At 31.3% G+C, this 26374-nt stretch overlaps 4 protein-coding genes across 4 annotated transcripts; 1 reads left to right on the forward strand and 3 right to left on the reverse strand.

Annotated features, from left to right (window-relative positions):
* Positions 1 to 466: 466 nt before the first annotated feature.
* On the reverse strand, positions 467 to 5152 carry FG379_000745 (uncharacterized protein; the record flags this gene model as incomplete). Its single annotated transcript, XM_067326155.1, has 1 exon — positions 467 to 5152. The coding sequence occupies one exon, from the start codon at positions 5150 to 5152 to the stop codon at positions 467 to 469; it is 4686 nt and encodes a 1561-aa protein (XP_067182840.1).
* A 668-nt stretch (positions 5153 to 5820) lies between these two features.
* Positions 5821 to 7569, reverse strand: FG379_000746 (uncharacterized protein; the record flags this gene model as incomplete). Its single annotated transcript, XM_067326156.1, has 1 exon — positions 5821 to 7569. One exon carries the CDS (start codon positions 7567 to 7569, stop codon positions 5821 to 5823), a length of 1749 nt encoding a protein of 582 aa, XP_067182841.1.
* Positions 7570 to 7879: 310 nt separating this feature from the next.
* FG379_000747 (2OG-Fe oxygenase superfamily) lies at positions 7880 to 8929 on the forward strand (the record flags this gene model as incomplete). Its single annotated transcript, XM_067326157.1, has 1 exon — positions 7880 to 8929. One exon carries the CDS (start codon positions 7880 to 7882, stop codon positions 8927 to 8929), a length of 1050 nt encoding a protein of 349 aa, XP_067182842.1.
* Positions 8930 to 8962: 33 nt separating this feature from the next.
* On the reverse strand, positions 8963 to 26002 carry FG379_000748 (EF hand family; the record flags this gene model as incomplete). The annotated part of the gene is made up of 1 exon (XM_067326158.1): positions 8963 to 26002. The coding sequence occupies one exon, from the start codon at positions 26000 to 26002 to the stop codon at positions 8963 to 8965; it is 17040 nt and encodes a 5679-aa protein (XP_067182843.1).
* Between the last annotated feature and the right edge of the window lie 372 nt (positions 26003 to 26374).

Below are 26374 nucleotides of genomic sequence, written 5' to 3' on the forward strand. Positions count from 1 at the left end.
AAACTTTACATTTTATCGGATTAAAATTTAAATGTTTTGTTGTATATACAAATATATGCATCAACAATATCCGTTTAATCTATCTATTAATGCACTACTTGCACTATTCTTTCATTCTGTTTTAAATTAATTATTTGCTTCTAAATTCTGACGTTTTTTGCTATTCAAAATAAATAATTAATGAATGGGAGAAATTGAAATAAATAAACGGATATAAAAGAGAATGAGTGAAGAAAAATTATTAAACAAATCGTCTACTAATGTTTCAATAAGTCCTCTTATTTAAGACTTAATCTACTCGTGTCAATATATACTTTATTTTTTATTATTCGTATCTAATGACCCCATTCATAAACTATATTTAATTATTGCTTTTTTTCCTAATGCTCTTGTTTATCTCTAAATTTCATGTTCTATAGCACTAAATATAAAGCTCAACTTTTTTCCCCTTAATTGTTAGTTCATATCAAATCTTCGGTAATAACTTTGCCTTTACTGCTATTTTTGGTATGGATTTTGGTTGTACTAAACTGCTTGTTTTTATCTCTATCTTTTTTGGAGACAGTACTTTTAATTTGGACAAATCTACTTTTATATTTGCCGAGTCTATTCCACCTACACTTTTACCTTTAACCAATGGCTTTAATGATATCCCGATCTCGCTAGAAACTCCTGATGTTGGTTTTAACACTAATACTTTCTTTATAGGTTTATCATTGTTTTCAACTGTTTTCTGTTTAAGTACTAGTGTAGCCTTTTTTGCACTACTCTTTTCGACCAAGCTATTTAATTTGCTTGTATTGACACTTAATTCTCCTGTTTTATTTAATGTTTGTGATTTCGTATTTAATACTTGTGATTGAATCTTTTGTTTTGATGATAATTTGCTGTCTGTTGTTACTTTAGATGATAACTCTGATGAATTTAAAACACTTGGTTTTAATAATGTACTTGACTTTTTACCTATATTCTTACTTGTGGCAAATATTGATTTACTCTGTGACATTGGTAATTTATTTTTATTCTCGCCATCTAATTTATTTGAATTCAATAAAACGTCTGATCCCTTGGTATTACTACCCAAATTTAAATTTTTAAACATTGTACCTTTTTTATAACTATCAGAATAATCCTCCCTTCTTTTTGATAATACATCTTTTATTTCTTTTATATTTGAATCACTAATAATATTTTTTAATTCAAAGTTATTTATTGGATCTCCCATTTTTCTTGTTATTATTTGTTCATTATGTTTTTTTCGAACTAGATATTTATCATCATTATTGAATAATTTTGATTTTAATTTATTCATATTTTCATTATTTGTATTGTCTATACCCTTACATTCTTTTTTAGGTAATGGTAATTCTGATTCCGGATCATCTTCATTTATGTCATATATTAAATTATTTACCTTTAACATTTCTAACAATCTCTCTACTCTTTGCATAATGTGTGTCCAGAGTTCTTGTGTTGATATTTTATCTTCATCTGATAAAGATGAATACCATAAACCTTGATTTGATATTGATTCATTTCTTATCTTTAAAAAACTACTCCACATTGAGTCTAATAATTCATATGGATTAAAACCATTTAAATCTTTTTGTCTTAATAAAGAACTTATTTCATACATATTTATTAAATATGTTACTATTTCAAATGTATTATTTAATCTAATCAACATCTCCTTAGGTGATATGTATAACAATTCTGCTGTTGGTGTTTGTATTGGTAATGATAATATTTTTGTTGATATATTATTACCAAATCCCGTATGTGAAGTTCCCATTGAATATACATATGTATTTAAATCTTTATTGTTGTAGCCAGTATGTGACAAATATGGTAAATCATCCAATTTTGTTGGAAATCTATAACTCAAACTTGTATTTGAACATAAACCTGTTACTAACATATGTATTGAATTCATTTTTAATACGTCCGATACATGACCTAAATTTGCACCATTTTCCAATAACAGCTTCATTGTATCATATTTTAAACCGTATATAGACAATAATAATGATGTTATACCTTGATAATTCTCTTTATCTACATTACTACCATATTTTAGCAATGTTTTTACAGTATCTGTATGGCCATTTAATGATGCCAAATGCAATGGTATTGCTAATTCAATATTCTCAATATTTGGATCAGTTCCTCCATGTATTAGCTCTGAACACAAAGTTCTACGACCTCTATAAGCTGCTATATGTAATGGTGAATTCGATCCCAACCATCTTATTGTTTTACTATATAATAATTTATATCTATTTGTATTTTTTTTTGGAATATTTATTTCATTGTTTATAACAGTATTTGAATCATTACTTTTTTTATCATCTACTTTACCTTCATTTTTGTTTTTATTTATATTATTTAATTTATCATTATCCATTTTATATGTTTTTCTAATCATTTCTCTTGCTATTATGGCTGATTTTTTATCATTATTCTTATCAATATAATCATCCTCCAAATTTGGAAATAAACATAATGAATGTAACGGTGTTATTCCCAACTCATTTTCATACAATAAATCTGAACCCTCCTCAATTAATAATGAACAAACATCATCGCGTAAATTACCTGCTGCCATTCCTATCAAATTTAATCCTGTAGGTAGATATGTAATCTGATTCATTAATATATCTTTAACATCACCTACAAGTAGTTGAGCTATTGCTCTCAAGTGACCTTTTATAGAAGCTATAAATAATAATGCGCTATATTCTGATAGCGTGGATATATAATTGGCACTTTTAGATATTGTACTATTACCTAATATTTCTCTATTTAACTTTGAATATAAGTCAATTGACGTTATTCTTATTCTTAAATTGCTTGGAGGTGTAATTACGCCTAATATCGATGAATATAAGCGTATTCTTTCAAAACAGTATAAGTAAATTGGGCTTTTTGGGCCATAACAAACAAGGCTATTAAACAAAGATAACCATAGACATTCCATTATTAATTCTTTTGTATTATTGAATAAACCTCTTTGTGAAACTTTTTGCAACATCTCTTTCTTATATATAATATCAGCTAAACTTAAAAATAAGTGTACCTTCTCATGATAACATATTGGAAATACTTTACACGCAGATACCACAACTGATTTACAATATTTAAATGAAGATTTTGAGTCATTTGAATCAGTACAATTATACAAACCAATCAAATATGATCTTGAATTGTATATATAATAATGATTCTTATGTAATAGTAATGAATAATTTTCAATAAACTTTTCAAATAATTTTTTAGACAATATACTATCACTTTTTTGGAATGAATCAACTGCATATTTATAATGTTTATCCATTTCTTCTGATAATTGTGAACAGTAATCATTAAGCTCTCCTGAATACTCCCCACAGTTATTACATTTCCATTTAGTTTGTAATTCACCATATTTTCCACTAATCCTTGCTCTCTCGCACAATGTTTTCATTTCTGGAGTAAATTTATCCTCGTTTTTTTGAAACGAAACTAATTTTGAATTTTCTTTGGAAATTAACGAGCTTTTTATTAATGAGCCTTTACCTATCAATCCTTTATTATTTGATTGCAAATCATAATTATTATCATGTGTTTCCTCCTTCTTTAACATTGGAACGGGAACGAAGAAACCTGTAATGCAAAACGGGCATCTTACTCCTTCCAAAAACAAATTATTTTCAGTATCATCCGAACATCTTGAACACATACATAGAAATACTTTAAAACTATTAACCATTGATTTTCTTTTATATGTTGGTTGATATAAATCAGATATATATGATATTGTTAAATTTGAATTTTCTGGAATATTATATGCTGCTCTTAAGCATATCTTATTTTCTTCATTTAAATAATAAACACAAGACGGGATACACGAATGCTGAAATCTTGATACTTTTGGAAATAAACCAAGCCCTGTTGATATTGGAACAGGCGACGAATTAAATGTTGATGAAGCGGATGTAATAAATATAGGTAACTTATTTGAATACAAAGATAATAAAAATGTTTTGAGTTCTCTTTTACTCAAAAACAATCTTAAATGTGAAGGAATTGTATAAATTAATCTTTCCGTTGCTATTTCAATATTTGAGTATAAATCAGGGTATATCATCTCAATAGTATCATAATAAGAGGGCAAATCCAATAGTTTTAGTGAAATACCCTCATTTTTTCCAACAAATGAGTTATTATCTAAATATGTTTGAAATAGACATCTTATTGCCAATAAAAGAAACGAAATTGGAAGATTTGATTGATTTGATATCACGACAATATTACCAATAAAATCACATTCAAGTTCATGACGTCTACTATGTTTTATCATACATTCCCAACGGCAAAACACAAAAGGGCAAGTATTTGGATGTACCGAACAACTAAAGGCATGGTCATACACCTCTCTTTCTCTTAAACAATGAAAACAGGTTGTTTGTATCGTAAGATCGCTAGGTACTTCTGGTGCAAGAGCATATGGTTCCTCAACATGCACTAACTCACCAACATTGATTTGTTGTGTTGCTATTAGCGTCGTAAGTTTATCGTTTGCTCCTTGACCTAATCCATAACTTCCAGATATTGAACCCAATTTCTCTACTCTATATGGATATGTATATTCCAACGTTCTATCATCAAATGGAAGCTCATCTTCTAACTTATATCCAACTAACGACATTGATTTAAGCCCAAGTGGAAGTTTGCATGTTTGAAATATTATTGAATCCATTATTGAACCCGATGCTATTTTTGCATCATAATTACTATCATTTGTCATAAACCTTATTCCCATTATGTGATCATAGCCTTTTTGGTAATTACCCATTTTTATATATAACAATGCAATAAATGTGTGTGACTCCAAACTTGTTGGCTCTGTGAACAAAAATCGCTTTATTTGTTTTATAGCTAGCAAAGTGTCTCCCTGTCTCATCAGTGAACGGCACATACTCAACAATGACTCCACAGACTGTTTATATAATGTGCGGTCCACTTCCTCATTTGAATCATCATTTTCAACCATAGACCCAATGTTTCTAGTCACTCCTACTATATTCTTCAATTTATCCAGTTGACTCACTTCATTTTTTACACTTTTTGACCTTACAGGGAGGTCCAAAACTTTTACTAGCGTTGTTATCATTTTTCTTCCTTTTCTGCTTCATTCAATTTTGTAACACCTATTATTCAAAAATTATTTTAATTCATAAACTGTTATGGCTGTATCTTTTATTAAGGATACATAAATATTTTCACCTACATATACAGACGCTCAAAATACACTCATCACTCTGTTTAATTTACTCTTACTCAGACCACATATAATACCTGATAATGCATATATTCTCCAAGCCTTGAATAATTTTTAGACCTTTTTTCCCTTATATTAGGTTTAAAACTATTAAAATCGAACTCAAAACCCTTACACCACTCTACTCACTCCTCAATATTAAAAATAAGTAATTTAAATTTAGCTGCTACCACCTTTTTAGCATGTCAAAGGGTTACATTACATGCACTTTACTAGTCTTTTTTAGATCCACATAAATGGCGCCCACTTATTCATCGGTTGGCACCAAATGACAAGGTTGGAAAAGAAATTTAACATAAAAGGGGCAAATAAATAGACAAGTGAGTTAGCATTAAAACCTAGAATTGGTATGTGTATTTTTTAGTACTTAACCTGCTTATTGAGTGTGAAAATGAAATTTTTTTCGATTCTATATAATGCAATATTTGGTACAGGCATACACCATAAAATCATATCATTATTACCATTATCGAAAATAAATCACCAAATATAAAAATAGTTCATAATAAAATCCATTCGCAAGTATGAAAACTATCATCATAAAAGAAGTCAACTCTTACGTTTTGTTCGTCAGATTTTGACGAAGTGTCTTCTTTATTTTGAGTGTCAACATAAGCGTTAAAATTATCTCTCTGGTGCTCGTAGTTGTTTATAGGAGTGTGAATTTCGAAATCTTCACGCAAAAATTCGGACAAAGTTGTTATTTCGGAGTTCGATCTTTGTCTATTCCGATTGCAAGTATCGTCATTATCACTTTCCGAGATTGATATAGACACGGGAAAATCATTAATTTCGTGCTTATTATAATTCGCTTCACCAAATGAAGAAGAAATATTTATTTTGTCAATATTTACTCCTTGCGAAACACATGTAGTGAACGAATTAATTGAACTAATAATCGAAGTGTGATTATTAAAGCTAGAACTGTTATTTGTATAATTACTATTTTCATTACCTAACTTTGACATAACATTGGTTTTGTTTGGTGATATTAATATAGAATTTAAAATATCATTGTTTTCATTTAAGAATAACAATATTTTTTCAAAGGTTTCATTAACTGTTAACGATTTATTATTTCCATTATTGTTTGGTAAATAAGATGAGGCATCATCATCATCATCATTAGTATTGTGTTTGTCTTTACAATTTATTGTATTCTTGTTGAAACAAAAAGACGACTTATCGACATTAAGTTGATCTATGGATCCAGTAATAAAATTGGCTATAAATTGGTTAAATGAAGATATTATGTTAAAAATTAATTTTCTTCTTGGATTGTCAAAGTTAAATAAAAATGTATAGTCTTGCAAAAACTGTGTATTCATGTCTGAAATTCTATCTGACCAACACAAGTTGTTATTTTGGCTTAGAACTAGAAATCTTAAATTGCATCTATTAAATATTACACACCTTTCAAAACAAAAATATTTAGAAAGATTGATAAATTCAAGTCCTTCATTCATAAGACTAGAATTAGTTTCATTAAAATTACTTATGATTATCCCCTCCTCACTGTCTGTATTTTTGTTTTTAAATCTAACAAAGTGTATGTTATACGATGAACCCTTGAATTCCTGACGGTAATTTAAACCATCAGTATAACTCGCACCTCCTTTGCATAGCAATATTAATAAATCGTAAATTAACTTTTTCATTGATGTAGAATTATGTATTAAATTTAGTGAATTCAGTATATTAGAATAAAACAATTTAACAGTTTCATCAATATCTAATTCTTTTACAAAATCAACCAAACTTATATTGAGCTCAAATTTAGACTCGCCCAAGCATTCTTGTTTATTCCCTGCACCTTCATTCACGTGTTCATACTTATTTCTATTTCCCTCTTGATCCTTTTCTATATTTGTGTGTTTATGTCTTTCTTCTTTGCTAAATAATACTATTGGCGAGATCAAAACGGTCTCATAAGTGTTTTCTGTGATGTTCAAAAAGCTGTAAAGAGACTCAAACCAGGATAGTCTGCAGGAATTCACTAGTTTATTTATGTGTTCATTCTCTTTAAATGAATAATACTCGCCATCTTTAGATGTAATGCAAATCAAAACTTTGAGTAGGTTAATTATATTGTTTGTTTGAGACTTCAAATTGTTGTTATATTTCATCAACAGCCTGTTTGATGATGAATAAGCATCGTTTTGAAGAGTCAAATGTTCCAATAAACTCTGTATTTCATTATTACTATTGTTGCTCTCATCACCACCCAAACCTTTACCTTTTGTTATCATATTTAAATATAAAAGCAAGACTGATTATTGCCATTCCCACAGTGTTTGTATCTAAATCATAAACTTGTCCATAAATAATACTTTATTATTGTTGCTCTCTACTTTCTTTTTAATCACAAACATTAGAGTATTAATATAACTGAACTTGGCGCCAAAACAAAGGAACGAATATTTGACGAGAAAAAATAAAAACAGGATCACAGTGAGTTAATTAGAGGAATAAATAATGTAAACTACAACACTATACTTGTATCAGTAGAGGTCTCATAATATAGAGATAGTTATATTGAAATCGACAGAGAATATAGTAATGGACGAGAAATATAGGTATAAAAAATCAAAAATACCGACTGAGTGTTTATATGTAACAAATTTGGGAAAAAAATGCGTTGAAGATGAGAGTGTGATAAAAAAAATTCTTGAGGATAAAGGGAAAAAACTGGGTGTGAGGATAAAGGACTTTGCACTGGGAAAAAACTCTCATTCGTTTCTTTTGTTTCATAGTATCGAAGAGTGCGAGAAATTTTACAATAACTATATAAAAAATACTAATGGCTCGGATAAAAGCGAGTTTAAGTTAGGAGGAAGAAGTGTATACATTGAATATTCATCAAGAATTGAAAAAAACAGGTCGAAAATAAGTAACATTAGAACAATTTCTGATAATATCGAGAATGAAAGGTTTCTAGCCTCGAGAGGTTTTATGCTGTTTAAAAATTTTGTGTCTGATGAGGAAGGAAGGAAACTAGTTGATTGGTTTGACAACGAGGGAGAATGGGAATGTAAACTTAGAAGAAGAGTGCAACATTTTGGATACTCCTTTGACTACTCTAGAAAAGTAATAAGCTCAAACTGGAATAAAGATATTCCAGATATAATAAACAAATTAATACTTAGAATGTTAGATTATGGATTAACGAAAGAACCACCTGATCAGATAACAGTTAATGAATACCAAATAGGGCAAGGTATTGGGCCGCATATAGATTCACATCATACAATAGGTGAAAGTATAATAGTCGTTTCACTAGGTAGTTCAATACTTTTTGATTTTTATGACTTAAAAAGAGTGAAAAATGGATTTCAAAGAATTGAAAAAAGGAGTGTTTTTGTTCCAGAAAATAGTCTTTATATTATGAAAGAAGAAATAAGATACAAATGGGGACATGGAATTAAGTCTAGAAAGACTGAGTTAGTAGAGGGAAACAGATGTAAAAGAAATAGGAGAATATCAATAACTTTTAGAAAATTTATGAAGAGTCATCTATGTAATGATCCGTGTCTAAAATGCAATTGCAGTTACGACGAATACTGTGATAGCCGTTTTGAGTTCTTGAGAGCTCTTCCAGATAGAGTTTAGTTTCACAATATTCATGTTTTTATTAATAATTATTTAAATTCCAAAAAATCCTATGGAATTTTGATTTCTTTTGTTAAATGAAATGTTAGGTATTACATGATAATTGTGAATAATTACGGTATTTGCTTCTTTATTATTGTGGTTGTTATAATTAAATACAATGTCAGTAAATTGAAGGTCAAACCAAAATAGTCTTGAAAAAAGAATGTTTTTTTCGGACAAATTATCGTAGTTTAGATAATTTAAAGTTGTTTTCTCGTCTAAATCATTTAACGGAGTCATATTGATGTATTTATTTGCTTCTATAAATTCTTCTTTTTGTACAAAAGAGCCGGTTATAGCATTTTTTTTTGAACCAGGGCTCTGGTGATTCACAACTACTCCAAGTAACTGAAAAACGCTTGTTATACAAAAAGTTACTGGATTTATATTCGTTTTCCCGAAACCAGAAGCGTTTTTTCCACTAAAATTATCGCCTATTACAAAAGAAGAAGCTTCTTTTTTGAATATTGGTTTGTGACTTAAATGACCAATACAAGGCAAAGTTTTATAGTTTATAATTTTGCACCAACTTGCAGGAACGCATCTGACAGAACCCAAACTTGGTAAGTCATTTCCTTTTGTAATAACAACACCTATTGAAACAAATTGTTTTGTTGGAGGAATTGGTTTCCATATAGTAAATGATTCTGTTTCAGCATTTAGACCTTGTATGTAAAGTGAACCCTTAAATATTGGTTTATATTTTTTTGGGTTTGGAAAAACAATGTTGATGAATTTTTTTAGTTCCGTACTCTCAGAAATGCTTGAAGAACTGTTATCAGTAAGTTCTAAAACTTGAGCTTGAAATAAGTTTGTTACTTCTTGTACATTATTTACAGACGATCCAGATGAAGAGGAAAATGATAAATATCCACTATTCCTGTTTCCATAAATCAAAGATTCGCCTCCATAGTATCCAAATGATATTCTTTCCTTGTTTCTTTTCATTACCCCTCTATATTTTCCCTCAAGCTGTTCTGGAATCCAAACAGTGATTATACTTGGTATTTCAAGTGCTTTTTGAAAACTACTGTGATTAACCAATTTACACTTTACTTTAGATATAAAGCTTCTATCGAAATACTTTATTCCATTATTATCATTCAAGCTATAACCAAAGCCGTAACTTTCATAACAAACTGCTTGTGTAGTGCTGCTGCTACTAAGTTTTAATTTTGCCTGTGCCAGTTCAGATTCGTTCACGACTGGTATAAATTCTCTCAAGTCCTTTATTTTACTAGTTACATTGTTAACTTGATCCCTTTTTTTTGTCAACATCGATTCACTCCCACTACCTGTATTTAAAATTTCTTCTGTAAGTACTACTTTGCTAAATCCCTTTTCATCCTTTTCACTACCTAAATTTAGACTACATTCATTCATGTCCAAAGATCCAAACACCCTGATAAAGTTTTCTTGACTTATCGAAATGTTACAGAGTGGCTCCGAGAGGCCAACACCTAAACCAATACCCGTACCGTTTATAAACATTCCTCCAGATGAAAACTCCCTTTCATTGTTAAATATGAAACGAATAATCCTGGAGTAATCAAGCGGATTTGGAGCTATTTGCAGAGACTCCAGATAAGCATATAAACAAACCGAAGAAATATATCCCGTATGATTTTTATCCAAGTACTTGAAAAAGTCGTATATAGTCATATTGTACTTTTCCAAACGTGTCATAAGTCTGCTTGCCAGTCCTCTGCATTGTAACACTGCTGATTCGTTTGGAGTTGTAAACATAATCATCAAATTTCCATTTTCATTATTGTTTTTAACAATGCCCTCTTTATCAAAAGGCGTCTTTGTTCTTCTTCTACATCTTTTTAATCCATAATAATACTCCTTTCTCAATTTACAGCTTGAGCCTTGTAGAACTCTAACCGCAGTACTAACCTCTTGTTTAGTGAAGCTGTTTTCCGAATTCACAAATTTGTATATTGATTGAGCCTGCAACTCCAGTATGTTCATTCCACTTGAAACTAATGTTTTTTTATTATCTAAACTACTGCAATTATCGGAATTTATTTTTATATTATTGTTATAAATACTGTTATCCATAACGTTATATTGTTTATTTTTAATCATTCTTTTCAATCCGCTTCCATTTATCTCATCTAACAAAACCAAAGAACTACATAAATGAAATACCTTAATACTAAAATCATTATTAAAGCTCAAGTTCATTTGACCCCTAACCATCTCACCAAAATATGTATTAGATGACACCATATGCATGATCCATCTAATTGACTGCGCCTCCTCAAGCGTAACTGCCAAGTAGTTCTTATTCGATTTTGTATCCAAAGCTCTGTTCAAAGCCTCATAAAGTTCTTCAAAAGTTATAGCATTAGTCAAATTTGTTCTTATTCTGTCTCCTTTTCCTACTTCGTTTCTCACCAAAATATTAACATTAACCTTTTCATCATTCATATATTCGATATTATTCAAATTTCCAATGTCATCCATATTCCTTTCCTTGTGTTCTTCCATGACCTCTTCTTTCCCTCCAAACTTCATATCAAAAGAAACATTACCACTTGAATTTTCCCATGGGTGGTCATCTATAAACTCTAGTATATCATTATTTAATTTTGGTTCTTTTTTTTCACTACCATCGCCGTCCATTATAAGCAAATTATTTACTGTTGTTACTTTTTCCTTATCTTCGCACATAGAATGTTCTGTATTATCCTTCAACTCGCTAACATCTTTATTTAAATTCAAGTTAGAACTAAATTTTACGTCTTTTTCTACATTATTAACAGTGGAGAGCCTTTTAATAACCTCCCTTTCTAATTCAAGTGAATTCTCTACCCAATTTAAAGTCTTAAGTAGATCAGAAAGGTCATCCAAAGAAATATATCCTGTAGAACCTCCATCAAAAACAGAAAACGCCTCCTTTAATTGCAATAAATAATCCCCAGGAAGTCTGTTTTTAGACGAGTTATTTTCTTCATTCTTCCCATCTTCATTGCAACTGTGAGATTCCCACTCTATAATCACGTTGATGTTGTTTAATCTTTGCTTAAAATCAAAACTGCCAATACTAGCGCTGCTGCTATTTCCAGAGCCTCCTATAGACTTAATCATTGATGGATTGTACAGATTTGTTGTAAACATAAAGTTATTTGGGAAGTCCAAATACATACTAGAGTTCCCAGGTAATGAATAATTGCTCAACGGCAAAAACACTTTTTCTATTGAATCAAATGATTTAGTGTTTCTCCTGTTAATAGTTCCACTGCCATTATTATTTCCACCCAATTTTGAGGTTGAAAAGAATGCAAACGGTCCAAAGTCATCGACCCTCCTTTTATTACACGAATTTGAATCAGTATCTTTCAGCTCTAACCCATTTCCGTTTTTCTCCAAATCTAAACCTGCACCTAACTCACCTGTTTCATGATAAACTCCTGAATTAATTAGATACTCAAATGGCCAAAGACCTCTACTTATGTTCAAACTTGGTTTCACCCATTTGTTATTTTGAGTTCCTTGTTCATTTTCTTGTTGTTTTTCTTGCTGTTTCTCCTCTTGTTTTTCCTGCTCCTGTTCTCTTTCTTGATATATCTCCATTTCCATCTCCATTTCAAGTTCTTTCTCCATTTCCCTATCAAAATTCAACTCTCTTGTATGAGGAGCCCTATATAAACTCATTTCTTCTACTTGATTTAATATATCATTCACAGTATTTAACTCATTGAATCCTGAATATAAATTGTCATTACTACCTCTATACTCTTCGGAAAATTTAATTTTACTAGAATCTGATATCTCCATTATTTCCCGATTTTCAGAAATCTTACTTTTAAGATGATCTTTTAAAGACATTCCAAAAGGAGCAGTACTTGGTAAGTCGTATGTTAGTTTTTCTAAGAATACTTCCACAATTTTGTCTTTGTTGCCACTATAATTATCATCATCACCAGCATTAATATTGTTGCAATCCTCCCACTGAGTATATTCGTTAAGCATTTTACTGAATGACTTTTTTCTCCATATATTATTTAAAGATTGCATGCACAAAAGTTTGTTTTGTTCAAATTCTCTTGTTATGCTTTGAATTAATAACCAACCACACAAACATCTTAAAAACAATAGTGTATCTGGTATCTCAAAATTACTTTTTAAGTACAAAAGATCCGATTCGAATTTTTCAATTTTATGTTCACTTCTTACATCCGCACCACGTGAATCTCCTACATTCTTTGTAAATAATATTTCATCCCTAATCATATTGCAAGCTAATGCATTTTTTTCTATCAAATCAGCAACCTGGGCCTGCAATACCAATTTTATCGTTTGTCCCTGTCCCAATTGCCTCATACGATAAGCTCCTTGTGCAAAGTCCCTAAACACCATGTCTTTGCTTATAGTAAGTACTGCCTTTGCTAGTGGTGTATGTTTTATATCCTGACCTATTGAATGAACGTGATCATAAAAAGCAAATCTTCTTTCTAATGAAATCCCACATTGAGATATTTCTACTATTCTATACCCGTCTCTAAGCATTATCATTTGTTTGCCCCTCTCATCAATAAATACTATTGCATCTATATCTTTTAACCCATTTCTAAGCAAAAATTCTGCTACTTGCTCATTTGTATAACCTGTAATAAATGCACCAGTGTCTATTAATGCATGTATATCCTCCTCTATATCTCTATTTCTGCAAATACTCAACAAAAACTCCTCTACAGTCCAATCTATATCTAATAATTCTATAGAAGACACTATAGAACCGTTAGTTAGATAGTTAATCATCTCTCCGTCACTTCCTTTTTCATATTCACACTTTCCTAACTCAACTGGAAGAAGATCACTCGGGGTTCCTGAGAATCCTATTCTCACTGAAAATAACATATCACCTCCTATTTCCTGCCCAGATGCCGATATCTGTTTATTGCTGTACTCCATAAGTGCAGGAAACACCAAATTATCCAAATAACCTCTTATTGCAAGGGGTTGATACTTTAACAACGTATATACCCTCGTTAATTGTTCATCATCATTTATATTTAGGACGTCTAATGGCCATAATAAATTTGTTTGTTCTATCAAACTTTTTTCTTTGTTAATATCCCTAAAGTTAATGTTCTCTCTCTTGTTTTTATCAGGTAAAATAGCACTGCCAACTGTTCTCATATCAATATTATCATAGTCTAATAAATTAACGGCAACTCCCCTATCTTCTTCACATCCTATTTTAGAACTGTTATAAAGAGAAGTTATGATGTTTTTAAGTTCGTTCCTTTTTGTTCCTCTTACTCTTCCACCAGATAATTTAACCCATTTATTAAATTCTATTACGCTTGGACGATTTTTAAGTTGGCCAAATCCACTATCACAGGATCTCTTTAAACTGTCTAACAAATAGTAAACATCATTTTTCCTAAGTCCACTGTATCTATAAGACAAAATTGACAAACCTATAACTATATCCGGGTGACTAAATTCAGATGCCACAGAAGGGGTATCTTTTCCTATAAATGGTATCGAAAGAAGATGGCGACTTAGTGGAGGATTGTTTTCCGCATAGAATGTGTTATTATTATCCATACTAACTGGCCTGTAGCCAAACCAATTTTCTCTTTCAACTCCAGAGTTTCCTTCATCCAGTAAACCATATGAAACTCTGTGAACCAACTGAAATATGTGTGGAAGATAGTCATTCACCCAATACATTGTTATATTCAGCATTTTAATGCTGTAATCATCCAAATTATCAAAAGCAAAAATTAATCTGTCTCTTACTGAGCCACTACAGTTGCTATCATTTTCGCCTTCTGTGAAATTTGTTTCTGAAATGTTTCTCAAATTTCCCCTTAAATTTATGTAAATTTCGCAATATTCATCAGATAAACCAGAAAAATTGTATAATCTTAAAATGAAAAGTATCCACCTAACTAACAAGGGTTTTATCTCTCTCTCATAATAGCCTACATCAAGTATCACCAAATGAGGGTTGTTTTGTAATCTCCTGTTTAAAACCCCTGTCTCTATTTTCCTTTGTATCCTCAAAATCAAATTTATCATTGAGCCACTCTTCTTAACTTGGTCATTTGAAAGTAGATATAACTCATTTTTTTTTGTTAACAATGCTTCTATAAGGTACCAAGGTACCAACCAACGCACTCCATGTCTATTTTCACCACTACTTATGCTAAATCCATTTACATTATTAACATCAGTAATTGCTTCAGGAACGTCATAAGAATCATTATTAAATAACGAAAAGCTCGTTAAGTCTAAGGGATATTTATCACCAATTGGCCAGTGAAGCTCGGATTTAAGTGGATGCAAAATCATGTCTATCTCGTCAACTATAATTACAGATTCATTTTTAAATATGTGCAATATTCTTAAACACAAATCGAGCTCCTTTTTATACTGCAAATATACCTCCTCCTTTTCCTCATTATTCAGTAAACTATTTAGTTTTTTGCCTATTTCCTTCATTCTTCCCTTCCTGTTTCTTGTTTGTGAAATACCGTTGTTTACGTTTGTTCCTGACCACGAAAATAAGCTCTTAAGAGAGTTATTTTTGTCAAACAATCCCGACAACTTTGACTTATTTATTCCTGTTGTATTTTTAATATATCTCAGAGCCATTTTAAGTCCAGAAAAAGCCGTAATATCGTTATTCCAGTACCTAAGAATCCTAAAAAGGAAGATGGTTTTTAAAAATAAAGACTTTATTGATGTTGGTTGGCACAGTATAATTGCCTTTTGTTCTTTAGCATGGACGAATTTTTTATACAATTCTGGCGTACAAACAGAATTTCTGTTAAAATGAAATTTTAATATTCTCTTTTTAACAATACATGAAAACCTTGATCTCAAAACATTTCTAGTAAACTCTAATAGTGCATGAGGCACTATTTGTATTACTAATCTGTTCGAGTCTCCCAACAGTAAAGATAATAATGGCGATATTACTGTTGTTTTTCCTGCTCCCATAATCATTTGGTGACAAATGCTTTTTCCATTAACAGCAGAATCGTAAAGTTTGTGTATTAAATTCACTTGATCTTTTCTTAATAGTATGCTATAAGCAAACTCAAAAACTAAAAACCTTGGATCATAAACCGCTATCACATTTTTATCATCCAGTAACTCAAAGTTGTTGATGCCACCATTGCCATTTATCTCAATACCTGTTTCCCTATTTACTAATTTCATGTAATGCCTCTCAAATGAAAGAACTCTCGCTACATTTCTTAGTTTCATTTCTAATGACACTAAGCTTCTCTCAACCCATTTCGATCTCAAATTATTTTTTCCAACATCTTTCCTTCCGAAAAACATTAATCTATAATCATCTTGAATTTTTGAGATGTACGATATTATATCCCTAAACTGAATTAATGCCATGCTAACCTGAGATCTTCTGTTTACAGTCATGATAGAAGCCGCTGTTAGGGAATGTATTATCTCTATGTCCCTGTCATTTATAAACAAACTTAGTTTTTTAATGTCGTTATTTGAACTTGAATTCATTAATTGTGAAACTAAATAGTCAAAGTGTAGTATAGGTTCTTTTCCGAACAATTTACCAAAACTGTTCGACCAAAAAAGCAACTTGTCCTTATTATCCCTAAATAACTTATCATTATACTTGAAACTTTTATATTGATTATTTGCTATCTCATTTATTTTTCCAATTGCAATGTCTATAAACCTTCCATCCTTGTAAAATAATTGTAGCAGCATTGTTCTTAAATCTAACACTCCCTGCCTAATTTCCTCCCAAGTCAAATAACCAGATGCCTTTTTCTCGTCAACATTGTAATTCGTGTACTTCTCAAATGCAATCAACAATTTTTCATAATCAAGTCCAAGAATGCTGAATTCCTTCTTTTTCTTTACCTTGTCTACATACTCTTTTATATCGTTTCTGTATCTCTCCAAAGAAGACCTTCCTATTGTGGTCTTGCTTATTGGATGTGAAAACAATTTTCCGGGTAAATCGTATATGCGATCCTCCAAATCTACTCCGACTCTTGATTTCCCTCCTCTCACACTTATATTGTTTATGTTATCCACTTGAGTCAAATACTTGTCTATATTCTCAACAATAAAAATTGGCGAACTTGAGTAACAATATAAATCACGTTTGCTTATGTTACAATCTGGAAGAGAAATGCAACTTATATGTCTTTCATTGCAATTATAGTCTCCTCTATTTAACGAAACACACCATCTTGATATTCTACACAAAGGAGATATTGTAAAGGCTTTATTTACTCCATTATTGCCATCATTTTGCCTCAAAAAGCTAAACATTGAGAAAAAAGAAGATATTGAATTAGAACTGTCTTCTAAAGAACTTAATTTATTGTTCCTATATGAATCTTTTCTCGTATTGATTAATACATTCCCTCTGTAGTATTCCTCTGTAAGTATATCTGTTATCACTCTAATCGTACTCTGAAAACTGTCTTGGAACTTTAATACAGTTCCCATGTTTAATTTGCTTTGTTTCTTTAATTCGTCAAATCCCGGCATTCTTGTACTCAAAGAGATGTTTGGATTTAATATCAAAAGTCTTAATATTGAGACCAATATATTAGGTGACTTCCAGTCCCAAACGGGGAGAGATCTTGTAAATAAGACCCCCCATATATGACTGCTTTCTCCAGGTATTATTTGAAGTGGAAATTGTCCCGTTAAAAGCTCGTATATGAAAATCCAGTCGGAAAGATAAACTGGTGTGATCCCACTTCCTGCACCAACACCTCCGAACTCTCCAAATAAACCTCCACTTAAGTCCGCTCTCGCCTTCTGATCTCCGATGCTTGATATAAATCCAGAATCAGTGAAACCACCTCCAGATCCCTTTTTGTCAGAAACTCCGACGAGTCCACCACTAACTGACAAATTAGAAACAGTACTTGAAATGGCATTTGATATGTACTTTGTTATACTCGAACGATTTAAAAACTTTAAGATAAATTCAGTAGCATATTCGCCTGAAATCAAGGATTCGTATTCAATAACGTTTCCCTGTTGAATAAATGAATTCAATATAAACTCTGGACCTTTATTCAAAACATTCTTATCACCACTGTTGTTATATTTGTTTTTATTTGAATTCTTTTCTTGAATTATAGGAGGCATATTCAATGTGCCTAGAGTGTTAGACAAGTTTTCCCAGAGAGTGGAAATAGGACTGTTTATATTCTTCACATCCATACCAACAGACCCTCCTAAACAAGTAATGTCGGTCCAACTGTCAAAGTCATCTATTTGAGGTATCTGTGGATTAAATACTTGAAACTCAATCATTTCCACTTTATCATGTGTTTTGTTATCTTTACTGAACTGCTTTTGCTTCTCAAAAACAGCAGTTATAAGATTTAGACGGTTATTTAGATCGGGGTTATCCTTTATAAAATTGGGAAAAGACTGAAGAATCTCAAGTTCTTCTTCAACTGATAATCTACAATTTGCTGAAACTCTCGAAAACTTATTCACATAATTTTCTATATCAGATTTTATATTCCACTTGAAGTTTAAATCAATATCTTTATATTGGGACTTATATAAATCACTTGTATTTTTCTTTCCACCAGCTCTAATTCCACTGCCACCACCACATCCTCCAATAGAGGAAGACAAATGTCTTACGCAATAAAGCCACATTTTTAGTCTGCAAGCATGAGCATCTGGATGGCAGTCCCATGCATCCCCCAAAATTCCAAATACTTGCCAAAGTTGTCTTTCCTCACTATTCCATTCATTATACAATGGCGAACTTTTACCTTTATTGAAATATCCATTCAAATTTTCTTTACCAATATTATAGGCACCAGGATTTTCGATATCTGAACTAGTAGCTATATCTAAAATAGATAAAACCGACTCGAATTGCTGTTCTAAAAACCTCCAAAGCATCAAATAGAGACCAGAAACTACTGAATTTATAAATAAAAATGACTTTGATGTGTGTATTGGATAAAGATAATGCTTAGTCGGCCCTAGCTGTGAGTGCCATATTCTATCTCCTCTATCAAGCACATATGACCCCTTGTACAAAAGTGAATACAAACCAGAGCACTCCTTTTTTCTTTGCTCATCAACATTTGAGCTAGATCCATCTAAAAATACTGTAGATCCTCCACTAATTAATGCCTCGCCTGCTCTCTTTACAGTACTCTCTACAAAACTCTTAGTCGTGTTTCCAATAGATGATATGCTTGTGTAGAATAAATTTTTTGTCAGTGTAGATGCCATTGTAGATACAAATTGTCCCGGTGAAGTTGTTAAACTTTCAATATTATCACTAATCAGACTCGTATTTGAAACAATGGAAGATAATTGATCTATATTCAGTGAAGATAATTTATTTAAAAATCCTTGGTCTTTAGAACATGACCTAGAAAAATCACTTTCTTCATCATTTCCACTATTATCAATCATATTTTTGTTATAATTTGAAAACATTGGAAATATGATTATTGGTTTGACTGTTGCTGGAACAAGTATAAAAAAGTCTCCGTCATCATTTTCAAGTAATATTGAATGAGGAAGTCCTCTAAGTAACTCACAAGTTAAAGGATAGTCATAAATATTTCTCCAACTTATGTACAATCCACTATGTTGTTCACATACGTATCTTGTTGTTCCAGAGATAATCTTTGATGACGTTATATTGTTCGGGACAGTTAACATACTGTTGTTTTTGTCTTTCTCCTTTCTTGCAAAAGTTAAATGAAGCCTTGGAAACTCAATTAAATCCAATCTGAGATCTTTACACAAATTTCCCTCTCCCAGATCAAATTCATTCCCACAATTATCCCCTTGAATTTTGTTGTAACTATCATTTGACCATAATAATATATGAGACATATCCTCAAGTCTTTGTAAAGTTTCAAACAAAAGTCTCATTTCTTTAGATTCACCATATAGTGTTTGAGCATTTATTAACGTTTGGACGTTTGAGGGATTTCTAATATTTCTTCTTTGAATTATTGAAATTCCATCCGATATAAGTCCATACTTATCAATCGGTTCAGAGGTACCAAATATAAGTATATCTATTATATACAAATCATCGTCTCTTTCTGACTTTTTAATGTAACTAGTACTGTCATGAACTCCTATTTTTCTTTCATTTGCAAAATCACCACTATTGTTAATTTTAGTAGCTGCATTTTTATTATTTTTTGGGTAACCTCTTATATTTCCAGTAATCTGACTCTGCCAAAAAATATGTGTTTCCAAAAATACTTGTGGAATCAAACCAAGCAAAAATCTTGGTGGAACGTACATTTCTGTTCCAATTGGATCCTTGTAGTAATCTCTCACAATTACCAATGACTGGCTTGGCTTTCTTCCTCTTTTCAACGGAGAACCAGATGCTAACGTAAATCTTCCATTAGCATTTGAATCAAAATTTGAAATGCATATCCCATTTCCAGAACCGCTGTTTCCATGTAGTGAAGAAGATGGCATTTTATCTGAATTAAATTCCGTGTTCCTGAATCCAAAACTATCAGAAGTTAAATTTTCATCTTTGGTTTTCAGAAAAGGGATTATAAACTTGTTTTCAAAGGACCCCAAACTATAAGACACATTTGAGGTATGACAAAGTTGCTTGTAATAAATTCTTCCCTGTTCAACTATATCATAAACCATAATAACAGGAGGAAACCTGTGTACAACTATTTCCTTCAGCGAATGGGTAACTATTTCAACATTTTGTGATTCAAGTTGTACTTCGCCACCATCTTCCCCACTAAATCTTCTATCTGTTCTTGTTAAATTACCTTTAAAATTTGGGGATTCAGGGCCCTCTCCAGGTTCATATAAAGGATATAAAAACTGCATTCTAACTATGTTGGACAAATCTGGTGGATTGTATATTCTTCTTTTAAATGCTCCATCCAAGTTTTTGCCACCCATTCCTTTGTCAGAAAATGAATAATTGCATTTTCTATCCTCAATATAAATAGTAGAGACACTGTTTAAAAATAGGGCCCTCCAAGGTTCAAATAAATCCCTAATCCATTCAGCTTCTTTTGGCAAATTATCTTTATTGTAAATTGTTTTGAAAATTATTTTATTAGTTTTATGGAAAGGTTCCCATCTATATAAGTCTATTCTACTTCCTATTAATTTGCACCAATAAAGATTCTGTGTATTTGCAATATCGGCAGATTGATATCTATGATCAATCCTGCTCTCGTAAATTCCATTTTTTCTCGATATACTGCCTTCCTTATCTAAAAAATTGTCGGAATCACTAATTACTGCTTTAAAGTCCTCAAAATCATGTATCCAGTTTCCCAATACCCTCATATTGTTGTTTTTTAATGAAAACAATGAAAATTGAACATTTATCTCAGTTTCCGTATTTATAGAAAGTACCGTTTTAAACCATTCATTATATTCTATTCTTGAACTTTGATACTTTAAATGAGCAGGTATTTCCTGTAATGAATAATCCGCTTGCACCACTCCCGAAGATGAACAATTACCTACACTTGTTGATCCTTTACTTTGTTGAGTTTTAGAGAATCTCTTTAAACGCCACCAATTATAAAATTTGTAAGAATTTTTATTTGTCGTTCCTCTCCCAAAAAACGACCCTCCTCCCATTTTTCCATTGGTCTTTTCTACAGTGGATCTAAAATCCTTGCAATTCAACCAGTCATACAAATCAGGGGGTATTTCATTCAGTGGAACGAATCTTCCTCCACCACTTATGCTCGGCAATTGAATCCACTCTCTTGTTGTCGGTCTTAGATTCTCATTTTCACCATTTTCAAGTTTATGAGTGTCAATAATGCCTATAGATTTAATTGCGATTGCATCTACAACTGAATCTAAAACCATATTTGCCTCCTTTACATTATTAGACAACCACTCTATAATTAGTTGCCTTGTTCTTGCTTGAATTGAAAATATTTCTAAATCCGGTACCCCCAAGACGTTATTTACCGTATATCCCCATGGATTTGTTATATATAGCGTAGAATTAACATTAGTAAATCCCGTAGAATTGTTTGAATTTGAATTAACACCAATTCCATTACCTATATTAAAGCTACCATTGCCAGAAACTAGGCCAATACTGCTGCTACTATTGTTGTTATTGCTATTATTGGAATTATTGGTGTTGCTATTGTTACCAATAACATTGTTATTGTTATTAACACCGTTACCACTGCTGCTACTAACCATACTCCCCTGAGATAATCCTTGGCTCATGTTTGAACTTCTTTTATTGTGAACACTTCCAGATGCACAAGATACGTCATCAACAGAGTAGTGAGTGTTTAAAAATAAAAGTGATGATATTAGAAGACTTATTGAATAAGCATTTAATTCAGAAACAGTTTGCGCATATCCATATATGCAAGCAATATGAGCATACATTACACAAAGAGCTGATATATTTATTTCCTTTAACGCCTTGTACATCCAATCAATTATCATTTTTAAGTAAAAATTTTCAATAACATATCTCAAACGTTTATAAGATAATTTTAAAAACTCAATCTTATCAGAGTCAGTAAAAAGCGATTCAAATCCTCTGCAAAAACCGTTTACTCTTGAATCACCAAAAAGCATTTCACTATTTTTTTTAAGATCTTTATTAGTGCCATTAATACTAACATTTTCAGAAAAAACTTGATTCCAATGCTCATAGTAATCAATAAGGTACTTTGTGTAGTTTGAGATAATGACTGATATTCTCAAAACAAACAAAACTATTCTTGAATTTGCACCTGAAAATGAACCAGTATCTTTGTCTAAAGCAATGAGCATAATATCTTCTAGTGATTTAAATATGGTATTTGGGGAGTTTAATAATTCATTAAAAAGTAATCCAGTGGTGGTTGATATTTGATTCCTATCTTCAATTGGAACAAGAAGAGCCTTTTTAAACTCAGTAGAAATACCCAAGTTTTCGGTTTTATTGTTTTCTTTTGTAGGAGGGGACCAGACCCAGGGTTCAAAAAGAGATACCCAAATAATGTGTTGAACAGACACAGAAGAAAGAGAGTTTATTCTATTCTCGTCTGCGAAAAATTGTAATATAAGAGGAATTCTCAGATATGGTGTAGTTAAGTATTGAATTAAACATTCAACCTCACTTTGAAGCAGACTATCACTTAAATTTGGAAGATTTCTAATATATAAAACATCACTCTCATCTGTTATATTTGCCACAGAGTTGGCACTATTAGAGGAGAAGCCGTCGTTAAATGAGTTATCACTGTTTCCAGAACCAATACCAAGACCTGAATTATAGGCAAAAGTCGAAGATGAATGCGAGGAAGTAAAATCACTTGAAACTCCAAGCATGTCAAAAGAATTTACAATAGTATTTGGGTCAGTTAATTTATTAAAACTCTTAATGTAACTTTTCTCGTTCGAATTAGTAAGCCACCCAGTAAAAGATGACCAAAGACCCTTGTGTTGTTTGTTTTCATTCCCCTTTGAATTAAAAAAATTACACTCCAAATTTTTATCGAAGGCTTTAACTGTGACCAAGTCTTTGTTTTGGTTATATGTCCACGAAAGTGAGGCGTGATGAGGAGTCCAAGGGACAGATGAATCAGGACATGAATCTTGATTTAGAGTGACTAAAAACTTGAAATAAAAGAAAATATCTCTGATATAGTAAAATTCTGGAATAATGTCAACCAGATCTTTATTTTCACCAGTATAATAATATGGTATCGAATAGTTTTTGTTTTTTTTCACATGATCATCCTTCATATGTGTTGAGTAATTTGGAAACCCATAGTCTGTTAAAATATGCATTAGCAATTGAATAGTTCCTTCGTCAATAACTCCCGGTTTGTCTTCAAATGAGAAAATTGGCATCACACTTGAATCATCACTTAGTTTAAAATGTTTAATTGAATAAAAGTAGTCAAGTATCATTGATCTTGTTGAAACAGTTGCGGGATCTAAATATATACCTAAATCAGTTATTTCTTGAAAATTAAGAAAATCTGTGTAAAACCATATTTTTGGACCGAGATGGCTACCAGTTAAATGATTTGATAATGGTGATTTAAATTCAAAAGTTGAACATCTAGATATGTTATCGGAAATACAACATATTGAACCCATTGTAATAAGTCTATCATATTGCGGTATTTTATTGTTAAAATTAATCGAAAAAGAACATGCCATAAAATGTTTTGATACATTACACAAAAGGTCTAATAAACGAACTTGTTGAGATCTGTATATTTTTGGAATAGAAACTGACCAGAAACATAATTCATTTTTTCTAGGATGAGACCATGGAAATGGAATTGGTATAATATACTGAAATATATGTTGAATGAGTTTAAATCTAATTAAATAACTGTTTTTAGTTATGTTTGCTTGATTAGACAGCAAAATACAAGCCGATATGCATGTTTCCAAAACAATAATTACATCCTCTATGCTTTTTATTTCTCGGTATATTGAATCGAATTCAACAGGAATTTCAACATTCGGTTCAGTTGAATCGCCAGCCAGCAACATTACATTTGGACCATCCAACCTAAATTGACCGAAATTTGAAAAACTCGAATGAATGCCTAAAATTTTTATTGGACACGACACAAGAGTTTGTGACATAGTGCAAGATCCAAGTCCAAATCCAAAAATACTTGATGGAAAAGTTCTCTCAAAACTACATTTAAAGTTACTTAAATGTTCATACCACTCTTTAAAAGGTATTGAATTGACTATGTCCGAACTAATACGTTTATCTGAATTGTCACTTTCCATGCCACTTGATTCAATAAAAGATAGTTGAAAAGAGAAGCTTGAAATCTCATCTGAAAAGCTTTTTAAAAATGTTGAAATTACAGTAGAAGCATTAACAAATGAAATATAGTCAGAAGTCGTAATGCATGTGTTAAAATCGTCCTCTAATATTCTTAATAGAGACCAATTTAAAAATAATTTAAATTGGCTTGCCTTAAAGCCAGGACCCAGGTACTTGAATATATTACATGAATAACTCTGAAAAAGTAATTGAAGAACAGATTGAACAAGTTTGTTGCTAGATCCTGAATCCTTTCTCTTTGGATTTTGTATCCATATATTTCCCATTTTACAAATCGGGTTATTGCCACTGCTACCAACAGCAACACTGCTACTAAGATCTGAATTTAAAGTATAACTCTCTGAAAACTTGCTCTTTTCGCACCAATTATCATAAAGACCCTTTCCGTTCAAAAACGGAAGCAACACGGTATAAAGATAGTGAATATTTCCTGTCGAAGAAACAAATGCTAATCTATATAAACTTATCCAGAACGACGAGTGAAGAAGTCGTTCAGAAACAATATCAGATACAACAATAACAGAATCTCTTAAAATACAAGTTGGGTTGCTGTCCGTATTATTGTTATATATATGTGAATTTTTACATAAATGGTATTCAGTTCCAAAGCCAGAAACATTTACCAACGTAAATGTATAATATTTGGAAAATTCTGAATTACTTAAGTAATTTTTAACATTATCTCTAATTAGGGCATCACCTTTCATTCTACCATCATTAAATCCATATTCGTCATTCCTAGATACCACATACAAAACAAATACGGGTTTTTTTGAATCATCAATACTAATTAGTCCCGGAAGTACTATTGAATGTCCGTTTTCTAAACCTTTTATTTTCATCAATGTGTCTACTATAAATCTATGAAATTCTTTATAATCAAAACCTGATTTTCTCAACACTGCTTTTTCGTACATATACTTAATTCTAGACCATGGAAACTCTTCTGAAATATATGATAGCGAATTCTTTATCTTATTAAAACATAACCTCAAATTTTCTAATTCCACTGTATTTGAACCAAAGTAATTTTTTGAATTCGGTATCACAGATAAATATTCACTTTGGAGTCTTTCAAGTGTTTTTATGTAAAACTTTGCACTATTGCTTATTGTAAACCAAGATCCTCCATCACAACCTAAAATTTCTGATGGAACTCCCCAAGAATTTCCGATTGACAAATCCAAAAAATCTGATTTCAACCATATTGGATGCATTATTTAGTCTATGTAACAAGGTTTCAGTCTGCCAATGTATTCCCACCACTATTATTATTTAAAATATACACCTTTATACCTAAATCTGTTCGCTAAGCTCCTACCAAACGCTTTAACTATCAAATAAACCTAGCATATATATGTGCTTCCCTCTCAGTTTTTAAATTAGTGCGCATGCCATATAGCCTACTCTGAACTATAGATTAAGTTATTTATACAAACTGTTTTTAGAACAGCCACTAAATTTTTCTCTTATTGTTTGCTTCAATGTTAAACAAAATCTAACATTTGGAGGGGTGGCGCCCACATACGGCGCCTCTTTAAGTTACTAGTACAATTTTAGATTAGTGATAAAGATTGATTTGGAGAGTA

This window comes from Cryptosporidium bovis (genome assembly GCF_009768925.1).
Source record: "Cryptosporidium bovis isolate 45015 chromosome Unknown contig_16, whole genome shotgun sequence".
Taxonomy (NCBI): domain Eukaryota; phylum Apicomplexa; class Conoidasida; order Eucoccidiorida; family Cryptosporidiidae; genus Cryptosporidium; species Cryptosporidium bovis.